Below are 12,356 nucleotides of genomic sequence, written 5' to 3'. Positions count from 1 at the left end.
TTTTGAATCGTTTGTCAATGCACAATTCATCTGTTGTGCTTTCATGTTTTTTTATTTCATTCAGAAGATCATTCTCTCTCACACAATTTCACATTTGATTTTTTGTCTCCATTTTTGTTTGTTTCCCACAAAACATTCAAATCACCTCAGAAGATTCTCTGAAAGATGTTGATTGGCAAGCACTTGGCGAAAAGCGTTTCTGTGCAGTATTTCTTTTTCTATTTTTTTGAAGCTGTCGTTGACAGAGAAAGGAGCAAAAACCAACACTAAGAATCTCTCAGAATCAACTGTTTTGCTTTGAATCTGTTTGAAATAAGACAAAAACAAACAAACGAAATGCCAACACCAACAATAAAACAAAATAAATCAACAAATGTCCTTTGAACAGTTTTCACAGTTTGTTTCTCTTTCTCTTTTCTTTCTTTTGCACATTTTCCATTTTCCCCTCTGATTGAATTCCATTCTCCATTTTTGTTATCATTCTTCTCAAAAAACATATTTTCCTTTTTCTGATTTTTTTTGAAAATAACATTCAGTTCTCCTCTGATATTTCTGGGCTGTTGGATGCACAACAGTTTTTGCAATGGAACGCAAACTCAAGCAGTCAGCTCCTTCAACAGCCGCTGGGCCTCCTCGCGAGCGCGCGAGCTGATCTCGACTGTGCTCCTTTTCTCCTCGCTTGCCGACTCCTCCAGGCTTATTGCGTCTGATGCTGTGAACATCACAGCGCCTGCTGGCATGCGGCCCAGCAGCTCTCTCTTCACCCCCTCCAGCGATGGCCGTTTCTGCCAGTCGTACCACAGCAGCGCCTCCACAAACTCCGCAAAGTCTGATCCTCTCACCAGCTTCAGATTCGGCCTCTCCCCGCTCGCGATCTTCTTCCCCGCAATCACTGCCTCATACTCCCCAAATGGCACATCGAGCGTCAGACACTCCCACAGCATCATCCCAATCGAGAACACAACTGTCTTCTTTGTGGCATGCTTCTTTGCCCCGTTCATCAGCTCCGGCGCCTTCCATCGCAAACACTCATTTCTGTTGTCTTCATCATCCTCAAACGCTGATGAAGGTGGGGGAGAGCGTGTGTATCTCTTGCTCCTTCTTGAGCCATCAGACGAAGATGTCACAATCGTGGATGATGAAATCGAAGATGAATCTGAATCTGAAGAAGAACATTCAGAGTGCATGGCAATGCAGATAACCATGTGTTCTGAGAACAAAACAATGTGAGGACTCAGATTAGCCAACGATTGAAGTTTGTTTTCCATTTCGTCAAATGAGTGAAGTGCTCCATTCGCCACCCAGAACAGGATTTGGGCAGCTGTCACTTCTCTCTCCTGAAGGGTGCCAATCGCCATCTCTTTTTTCTCATTTCTCCCATGAAGCAACATGAACAGCGAATCTCTCAAATCCACAATCAGCTTCTCATGAGGAGATGAACATGCCATTGCATCCACCAGATTCGACATCGATGAGGTGGTGGGGCACAGACTCTCCGTTCGAACAAATGTGGTATCTGTGTCTGAAGTGTCTGTTGTTGAAGTGGATGAAATGGATGGAGATGGCGTTCTCTTTCTTATCTCTTCCTCTTCCTCCTTTTCCAGTGCCCAATCGGGAATCTTATCTGAGTCCTTTCCCAGTATGTATTCTGTCGAGCCACTCTCAGATAGAAGATGTTCTGATGACTCTGAATGTCCCAAGCTTTTCTCATACACCCTCTTCTTTATCCTCTCTTCATTCTTCTTCTCAGCCTCTCTTTCTGCCCTCCTCCATTGTGCCTCTGGAGACATCTCCATCGTCACCATCTCAAATGCCTTCGGATCCTTTCTGATGTTGTCTTCCACAATTATCTCCAATTCTTCTGTTCTTCTCTTTTGCTTCTTCCATCGAACAGCCAGGATAATAGACACAACAAGAACTAGTAAGAACAAAATAACAAATATAACTGCAATTATTAAGGCCCATGATTTTCCTTCTTTTCCTCCTTCAACAACGATTCCATCTCCACTTGTCTGGCTTTTGCTTCTGTTCTTCAACACCACAGAAGAAGTGGATGCCGAGCGGATCGGTCCAAACAGAATCGAAACAGTGACTTCTGCCTCATCTGGCGAGCCTTCGAGTATTGACGAGGGAATAACGCCATGAGCTTCTGTCTCTGAGACAAACCCGCTCTCGGGGAATTCGTATTTCTCGACTGCCTCCTCATCGCCAAGTGCTGTGACAACCTTGAACAAGAGGTTGCAGGGCAGGAGAAGCACCCCCCAAAACACAAGCTGTGTGGCTGTGCCTGTCTGTGCCATGGTCACGTTCGTCAGCTGCGGGATGAACAATGGAGATGCCCGGTCACTTGCCAAACCCCCCAGCTCGCACCCTTCGTTGGCAATCCACAGTGACGAGTCTGGCAGCATTCCATCTCCTCCCTTCACACTCACCAGCACCAGCTTCCCGTTTGCCTTGCACAGCACGTTTCTTCTGGCTGACTGGTAGTTCGGGATCGAGGGTGCATTGCCTGTGAAGTTGGCAGCCTCTGCACTCACACAACCCCCCGACACACTCAGTCCACCCTCAGCCGAGTTTGCAATGGTGGTGTCTGCCATCGCCACCTCGCTCTGTTCTGCATCCACAACTGATCCATTCCAGCTGCACAGCTCCTCCGCTCCACCAGCTGCACCTGAGCTGGAAAGTGATGAAGAAGAGCCACTGGTGCTGCCATCAAACATGCATGTGCACACCCGAGCTGCCGAGCAGCGCAATATCGATCCAGCACTTCCTCTTTCAGCATGCGACTGGCAGCCAACAAACGAGCAGTTTTGCATGACAACAGGATTCTCCAGAGAAATCAAAGAAACAGCAGCCGGCACATCTGACTGAACAGAAATGTTGCTGAACTGGATCAATGACAAAGACATCTCATCGCTGCCTTCGTTGTCTGCCAACACCTTTCCACTCATCTTTTCCACAACAACCAATGTGCTCTCAGCCCTGATCCCCTCGAATGAGACCTCGTGAAGAACAACCCCTTTTGTGCCCTGCGAAAGATCGAAGCAACGCTGACCCAATTCAACTGACGACAGACTCAGCCTGTTCACTGACAGAACGCAGTCCACACCAACAAAGAACGAGCGGAAGGCCACAGAGCGCACAACACACTTCTCGATTGTGCATTCACCGCTGCTGCACATAACGAGGGTGGGGAGGCTTGGAAGGCTTGGAAGACTGGGGCTGCTCTCTTCAGCAGGGCGGATGGCCGATGAGATCATTTGGAATTCAGCATTTGCGGCTGAGAACACAAACGAGTGGCTCAAGGAGAGATCCCTGCCAGGCGCCAGCTGGATGCCTTCCACCTTCACACGCCCAGCTGCCTCGACCAGAGCATCGCGTGTTTGCACAATCGGCTCGCTGAACGAGACCACTGCCATTTTGCTTGTCTTCGAGGTGAGCGATATGTTCTCGAAATCAGCCTCGCACTCGAGCAACCCCACACCCTCCACCACAACAGCACTCCCATACTCGATCACAACATGGCCCAGCCCATACCCGATCGTGGCACACGGCTGCCTCGCCGAGCCGCACTGCCGGCTGTTGTTCCCGCCACCCGCCTCGCCCCCCGCCGACGACACAAACACCACAGCCGCCTGGTATGTGGTGATGAACGAGATCAGGTCGACCACCCCTTCGCTCAGATCGTCCAGCCCGCAGATCGCGTTGATCCGGTTGTACACCCCTTCTCGCAGGTCAAACCGGAACTGCGTCTCGTTGATCTGCCCCGAGATGTTCCGGCACACAACAAAGATGTCCCGCCCGTGCCTCGCTGCGTTGCTGTCAAACTCCATCTTCTGCAACAAAAACCCCAGCTCTCTGTCCATGCTCGTCTCCAGATACACCCCGCCGCCCATCCCTGTTCCCGTGGAGCAGCTGCACTGCATCAGTGTCGAGTTCACACAGGCGAGCCGTCCTCCGCTGCTCAGCAAATAATGCACAGCCCCGCCCTTTTCTGTGCTGCTCGACCGGCACCCTTCCACATCTGTCTCGTTCACAACAACCTCCGCCCCGCCTTCTCCCCTGCTCCAAACAACACACGACTTGTTCGCTGTTTGCACAATATCCACCAACGTCGATCTGAAGATGGAAATTGAGGAAGGGGAATTGGGAGAGCGGTTGGTGCTGCTTGCTGCTTCGACAAGGGAGCAGTTGGACAGGCTGCATGAAGAAATGTGGATTGCATCGAATGTGCCTGCTGATCCTGCATGCAGCAGAAACATCGAGCACACGAGATGTGCGTTTGTCGACTCAAACTGTGTGCAGGTGAGACTTCCTGCTTCCACAACAGCAAAGGAATAAGCACCCAGCTCAGCGACACTTGTGTGTGGCTCAAAAGCACACTTGTCCAGAGCCAATGAACCCTGCTTGCTGAGGATGATTGCGCTGACTTCGTTGCTGAACCCGTTGACAGCTTGGAGGCAGATCCCTGAAAGGGAGAGGCTCCAGCTGTTCAGGAGGAATGGGTTGGATCCCTGGCTGTCTTCCTGGAACAGCAGCACTGACTGCGCTGCTTCCTCGCTGGGCAACGACTGGCAGGTGAAGTTCGACATGTCAGCGGGACGGCTGATGGCTGTTGAGCAGCCGATGCTGATCGTTTTGTGTGCAGCCGAGGCGTCGATGTGCTCGAAGCCAGTCACAAAGGATCGGCAGGGATCGTTCGGCGATCCACACCGGGCAATGTCGAATCCGGCATCCAACAGGTGGATCTCGCTGGATGTGTACGGAACAAGGAAGCGGAACAGATCAGCATCGACAAATGTTTGGTCGCTCCCCACAAGCGCATTCGGATCATCGACAAACGGTTCATACGGGAAGTGGAAGGTGGCTGGGGTGACACTCGCATTGATGTCGAAGCAGTCCACAAAAATGTTTCTGCCTTTGGCTGCATCGTTGCTCGCAAAAGTGACTGCCTCCAAAAGGAATGGCTGCCCAGCTGCATCTGCTTCTGTGCTCTTCACATACAGCGCACCTCCTCTGCCTGTCTTCTTGTTGCACTCGCCGTGGCTGAACTCGCACCCAGCAGCACTCAGATGGCACCCGCTCCCCAGACTCACCCCAATCAGCCCGCCTGCATCGCATCCCAAGGCACGGCTCCCTTGAAATGCAGTTGTGTTCATCTCCAGAGAGCCGCTGATGCACAGGAGAGACGAAGAGGGAGCAAAAGCACCAAACACACACCCCTCCATCTGCACGCTGCCTCCTTCAGCACGAACAAGTGTGCCTTCAATCTGAGAAGTGCCAGCTGGAGCAAACGAGCAGTTGCCGAACAGAAGCTGGCCTTGAGGCGTGGAGGAGGAGATGAGCTCGGAGTGGCGAAGAAAGGCTCCTCCAGCAACAGAAAAATCGAGGCGGTTGAAGCTCAGCCTGCCTGTGCTCAGAACAACACAGCTGCGGGTGCTGTCCAGAATGGCTGATGCAAATGTGATTGTTGCCTTTTCGGTGCTGCTGCTGGAGGCGACTGTGCTGGATGTCAGGTCAAACTCGTTTTGGATGAGTGCTGATGCCTTGATGGACAGCGTCTTGTCGGCTGAGCCCGGATTGATGTTCAGCATGCCTCGCCAGAGCGATGCACAAGGATACCCCTCTGACCCGCACCCCAGGATATCGAAGCCGTTGGGAGAGATGCAGGAGCTGGAGGCCTGGCGCTGCTGCAGGAAGAGGCGCAGATCGTGCACACCACCCGAGAAGAGATGCTCGTCTGTTCCTTCGAGATCGTGTGGCGAATCTCCAGAGCAGATGAAATCCACCATTCTGGCTGGTGTTGCTGTTGTGTTCAGGTCGGCACACTTCAGAAACAGATTGTTTCCGAAGGCTGCTTCATTCCCTCCAAATGCCAGATGAGACAGCTTGAAGCTGTTTGTCGAGCTCTGGTCGATCCCGAGGAATATCCCTCCTCCTTTCCCTTTCCCTTTCCCTTCGCTGTTGCCACTGCCACTGCCACTGCCATTGCCTTTGCCATTGATGTTTCCATCCAGCACACACTCCTGGAACGAGCAGTCAGACACATTCAGCTTTTGCGACCCAGCCAGGCTGCACCTCAGCGCTGCCCCATTCCCAGCAGACGACCGACACCTGCTCCACGAGCAGCTCCCAGACAGCTCTGCATCCACTCCTCTCCCAATGCTGAGTGTGCTCCCGCCATCCAGCACACAGTCCTCAAACGACGATCCCTTCAGCTCCAGTGCCCCGCTCCCTTCTCCAACAACCAGCCCAGCTCCACCTGCTGAGACAGACTCCACACTGATGCGTGTGAGATGCGCGCTCCCTCCACACATCCAGACAAACCCGCCACTTGCTGCAAAGCACATGCCCCGCACCCCAACCGCATCCAGCTGCGCCTTTCCACCCCGGATGCACAGCGCCCATACTCCTGTGCCTGTGTGGCTCTGCTCCTCGTCTGCTGCTCTGAACTCGCACTGCCGCATCAGCAGCGCGCCCTCTCCCACCAGAACAGCTTCTGTGTGGCTCAGCTCTGCTGGCATGCTCAGCACCAGCTTGTGGATCGTCAGCGTGACTAGCGCCTCGCTTGGGCTCACCACCAAGTGCCCGCCTGCGCCCAGCACCAGCAGCGATGTGGTGTTCCGCCCAGCAATCGTGAGTGCCTGGCTGTCTCTGCGGATCTCTGTGGCGAGTGCTGCCGAGCTCACAACCAGGATTGTTGTCTGCTTCGTGCCCATCCTCAGATACCCTTCCGATACACTCTCGCACGGAAACAGGTCTGACCCGCATGTGGGTGTGTCGCTCCCGCTCGCCCTGTCGACAACCACAATCTCCTCGCTCGACGAGAACAGATACCGCTTCAGCGTCTCGTCCACCACTGCTCCTGAGCTCCCGTCGTGCACCCACAGCTCGTCATCCTCCATCTCTGCATCAAACGAGTCTTCGAAGTCCAGCGGCCGGATCGTGTTGCGAGGCGATGGGCACTCCAGATACAGATGCCTGCCCTTCCATGCCCTGTTCGCCACAAATGTGTTTGACTTCATCGAGATGGCCGATGTTCTCCCCAGCATCGACACATACAGCCCCCCGCCAAGTCCGCTGCCTCCATCCACCCCACTGCTGCTCACCTTGTTCGTGTCAAACACGAACGTGCCTGTCTGCTCCACACTCGCAAACACACTCCCTCCTTTCATGCTCGCGCTCATTATCTCACAGCTCACAAATGTGCAGCGCTCGAAGCGTGCTGTCTGGCTGGCGCCAATGGCACAGCTCACCACCCCTCCAAACCCGGTGTGTCTGTTCAGATTCTCAAATGTGACGTTGCTCACTTCGCTGCTCCCAACCTCGCTCATCGCCACCACTGGGCAGTACTGCTGCGCAGAGTTCGAGATTGTCGAGTTCCCCAGCTTCCACACCCCAACCCTGCTGACACTCAGCACCCCGCTCTCCGACTCTGTTGCCACATCCTCCAGCGTGAGGTTGTGGATGGCAACTTTCTCGATCTCCTGAGCAGCCCCCTCAAACACAAATGGCCCAACAACCCCAAAAGGCGTGCCTCTGATCTCGAAGCTGCTCATGCTCAACGACCCCTTCACAACACGCACAATCGCAAACCCACACTTCAGCCCAGCTGTTGCCTGCAGCACCGACTGGCAGCTGCTCAGCCCAAGCACCCCACCGTTGCACACAATCAATGCCTTCCTGTTTGTCAGCACAGCTGGATGCGCAAAGCACACAGAAACAAACGTCACCTCACACGATGTCTCAATCAGCCCTGCCCTTTCTCCTCGCCCACCATTCACAACACCCATCGTACCCCCAACCTCCCCAGCCGATATCACTGTGGGACAAACCTCCAGATGCACCTCGTCTTTGAGGGTGAAGGGGCTCAGGATCTTGATCGCCACCGACTGCTGTGCCACTAGCGGGCTTGCTGCTTGACCAATTGTCTCGCAGGGATAGTCCGAATACCCGCACACTGCATTGTCTGCCCCGCCATCAGCCACACACCGCTCTGCCGGTGGAGCGCGGAAGAACACAACAAGGGGGATGGGTGCCTGTGTGCCAGCGGTGTCTGTGCTGCACCCACACAGATCGTTCAGATCAGCAACTCCCTCGGCAATGTCGAACACAAACCCCAGTGTTCTGTTGTTGGCCACTGATGCCAGCTGCTTTGCCTGCAGGAAGAGGTTGTTCCCGCTGTCAGCTGTGCATCCGCTGAACACCACACCCCCAACCACAAAGTCCACCGCCCCTTCCTGAAGCACCCCAAACAACCCCCCGCCAAACCCTCCACTCCCTGCTCCTCCTCGATGCGATGTGCATTTCGTGAATGTGGATGGAGCAGCAGTAGATGCTGTTGCTGTGCCTTCAGAGCTGGTGATTTTGGCTGTTCCGCCTGCCTCCATCGCAACACACACCCCACCCCCATTGCCATCGGTCGCACTGCACATCTCGAACGAGCATCCCTGGATCGCCAGTGTCTGCTCGCTCTTCACTGTGCACTCGACACAGCTCCCATGCCCAGTGTTCCGAGACTGGTTGATGAACGAGGCATTGGCGATCTCGAGTGAGAGCGCTTGGTCAGAATGCACAGCCTGGCAGGGATGCTCCTGCGATGCCAGCTCAAAGCGCGCATCCTCCATGGAGGCTGTTGCACCTGCAGACCACACCCACACCAGACCCTTCGGAGACGATGTCCACGTTTCCACAAAGGACACATTCCTCATCACCAGCACACTCGTCCCGCTCATGTTTGCACACTGCGTGTCGATGAGCCTGATCCCCTGCCACACCACATCCTCCACCACAACACGCCCAGACAGCGCGGTGAACAGCGTGAATGTGTGCGAGGCAGCTGACTGGTGGGGGATGAAGGAGGCACTCGACACAGCAAGCGTGCCCTGCGAGGCCTGGCAGAACAGCGAGCGGTGCTGCTTGATGGAGAGCGGAAGCACAAAGCACAACGAAGAGAATGCGGCTGTTGATGATGGCAGCTCTCCCGAGAGCACAACCAGCCCCTCACCACCAGATTCCTTGCCAATCACAGTGCACTCTGCTCCTGGCGCTGCTCCGCCAATCTGCAGATCTGCTGGATCAGACAGGCCCAGCGCCTCTTCCATCGCGAACGGACCTGCCACTTCTACACGCTTGGGCCATCCTGAAAGGCGCCTCACAGCCTGCGAAAGCGTGTGGCACGGATACGCTGCAAACCCACATGCATCAACATCCACCCCAGCTGCCGAGTCTGCATGAGCCGTGTTCCCCATTTCACGAACGAAGAATATGAGCGGGATGGCATGTGCCTTGTCGCTGCCATCGTACCCCTCAAACGCGTGGACAGCTGAGAGCGCGCTCTCCACCGCAAAGGGAAGCGTCTGTGCAGTGGCAACTGACCGCAGCCTCGGTGCTTCAATGAAGAGATCGTGCCCAAACGATGCTTCGTTCGGATTGTCTGCCGAAAAGACTGGATCAGACACCACAAACGGAGCAGCCTCGCCTGCAAAGCGCACCAGCATCCCTCCTCCCAGACCGTGCATGCTGCCTGTTGGAGCTGCACATCCCACGAATGTGCACCCAGTCACTCTCAGCTGTGTGCACTTCCCCATGCTCAGTGCCAGTGCACCCCCTCCTTCGCATGCCCCACCCACACTGCACCCTTCGAACCAAGTGTTCTCCATCACCACCATCCTCCCGTTCTCTCCCTCCACACACTCGCCATCACCACACTCAACATCCACACACGATCCGTTCCCACTCGAGCGCTGCATCGACACAAACGAGCAGTTCATCACTTGCATTGTGCTCAGTGCTCCTGCCTTCACAAACGGGGACTGTGCCTGTGATCCATCTGAAATATTCGAGTTCTGCAGAGTGAGTGACCCGCACAAAGACACCCCAATCACTCCACCTGCCCCACCTGTGGTGGTGTTCGTGCATGTCAACCCATCCATCACACATTTGCTGTGCTCTCCTTCCACACCCACAAGGCACCCAGACACAAATCTGATCCCGCTCACAGCAAACGAGCTCACATTCACTGTTCCCTTCTCAACACGCACAAACACACACCCAAACACTGTGTCTTCTTGCTGCTTCTGCACCCCACACCCTGCCATCGTGAGCATGCTGCCTCGGCAGACCACCACACTCGCAACACCCACCCCAACACCCGACCCCATCCTGAACACAATGTTCGACAGCGTGTTCCTCTTCGCTGACACAATCACCCCATCCCCACCTGCTCCACAGCTTGTTATCTGCCCCATCTCAATCAGCGTGTGCTCCTGCTCACACCCGACTGTCCACTCCTCTCGCTCCATCTCCACCTTCTCCTCCCACACAAACCCTTCCTCCAACACAATGTTCTTGTTCAACCCCCCAAACCGCAGTTGAGCAATGTGTGCCAGTGTGCTGCACCCATACCCGCGATATCCACACCCGCTGAAGTCCCGGCTGTTCGCTCCCCCCACAAACCCTGGATCTCCAAACTCCTGCAGATACAGGCACAGAGGGATTGCATACGATTCGTCTCCGCCTTCAAACCCCATCAGCTCCTTGTGATTCTCTGCCTCAAACTTCACCTCAAACTGCATGCTCGAAACACTCACCGACCAATTCAGATTTTTCACATCCACAAACACATTCTTCCCCCTCCACCCCTCGCACCCTGAAAACACAACTTCCCTCCCAAACACAAACCACCCAGACTGTCCTGCCTGTCCTGCCTGCTCTCCACCCTCCACAGCCTTCACATACACCCCGCCTCCTTTCCCCTTCTGCTCCCCCTCAGCTCCCACACTGCATCCATCAAACCTGACACACGAATTGTTCCCAATCGCCACCCCGCTCTCCTCCCCCAGCCACACCGCAACTGCCCCGCCATTCCCTTTCCCGCACATGCATCTCTCAAAACTCACATTCCCCAGCTCCACCACCTCCTGCCTCCCCAGTCTTTTCTCAAACACACTCCCATCCCCTTCCACCCGGCTGATGTACCGAAACACTGAGTCTGCCACTCGCACATGCCCTGACGCTGCCCACTCCACCAGCGGCTTGCCCTTCAGCACAAACAGCGAGATCGTGCTCAACTCCAGCACCAGCACCCCATCTTCAACCACAAACACACTCTCCACATATTCTGTCTGTGGAGCGCAGTTGCATGCTATTTCTGCCTTGCTGAACACCAACAATCCCGAGTCTCCCACTCTCACCAGCGACATCTGCTCGTTTGTGCTCTTCGTTATTGCCACACTGCTCACATTCACCAACCCCCCTGATATGTCCACAAACGGTCCTCCCACCCTTTCTGGAACTGCGATCCCTGGTTTCTCGCTCCCTTTCCCACACATATTCACCACCATCCCACTGAGCACCAAAGCCTCATTCGGACTGAATGCCGAAGGCAGCAACACGATGTCTCCCCCATACGGGTTCTTCAGCTCCTGCAGCGCATAGTGGATTGTTTCACATCTCTCCCCCTCCTCTTCCTCTTCGCCACACCCAGCCCCATCAGACCCATTTGATGCATGCACATATCGCACTGGATATGCCAGCCAGAAATCGTATCCAGTGGCAGAATTATTGTAGAACACCCTATTCTGCCTGTTTGTTGATGATGACTGCTCAAACGGTGTTTCTGTCAGCACAAGCGGAACAAAATACAAATCATGCCCCTGCTTGTCGCTTGCCACATTGTTGTGGAAATAGCAGAACAACATGAATTTCGGCTTTGGATTATCAGCTGGCGGAGAATAGGCTTCGAAGTACAATGCCCCGCCATATTTTGCTTTGTTGTTCACAAACTTGCATTCACTCATCCTGAATATTCCTGTCAATCCATCTCGTGTTCCAAATGCTCCTGCATACGCATCTCTTGCAATGTTATTTTCAAAATCGCAGTCGATCACGCTTAATGTGTTCAACGTTGAAGCGTTCTGCCTGTAATAATATAAGGCTGCAATTCTCGATGCATTATTGTTCATAAACACACAGTGAGATGTACTCACCCCTTCTGAAAAAGGATCATAGCACATGATTCCTCCAACGTGATTTGGTTTGGCAGTTCCATTAATTATTGATGAATTGTTAACAGACATAGATTTTAAATTTCTTGCGAGAATTGTTGCAAAGTATTTTGCGGTGGAGTTGATAAATGAGCATGATTCCACATTGAGTTCACTCGAATCACCTCGAATACTAATGGCAGCTCCTCCATTCGCAATTTCATCTCCTTCAATTTCGGAGATGCAATTTGTGAAAGTGTCATTCATGAAGGAGCAAGAAATAGATCTGTTAATACCTGTTCCAATGAATTGCTCATTCAAATTTGACTTTCGCATGTTGCGATTGAATGTGTTGTTCAGTGAATGAAG

General features: G+C 53.7%; 1 protein-coding gene across 1 annotated transcript; it reads right to left on the bottom strand.

Moving 5' to 3' along the window:
* Positions 1–270: 270 nt before the first annotated feature.
* Positions 271–12,323, bottom strand: MONOS_11780 (uncharacterized protein; the record flags this gene model as incomplete). The annotated part of the gene is made up of 3 exons (XM_067864345.1): positions 271–2,590; positions 2,672–12,214; positions 12,284–12,323. 3 exons carry the CDS (start codon positions 12,321–12,323, stop codon positions 597–599), a joined length of 11,577 nt encoding a protein of 3,858 aa, XP_067731850.1. The 3' UTR covers positions 271–596.
* Positions 12,324–12,356: the final 33 nt, after the last annotated feature.

This window comes from Monocercomonoides exilis (genome assembly GCF_001643675.1).
Source record: "Monocercomonoides exilis strain PA203 chromosome Unknown scaffold10-1930038, whole genome shotgun sequence".
NCBI lineage: Eukaryota > Preaxostyla > Oxymonadida > Polymastigidae > Monocercomonoides > Monocercomonoides exilis.
This window is presented reverse-complemented; position numbering and strand designations above follow the sequence as displayed.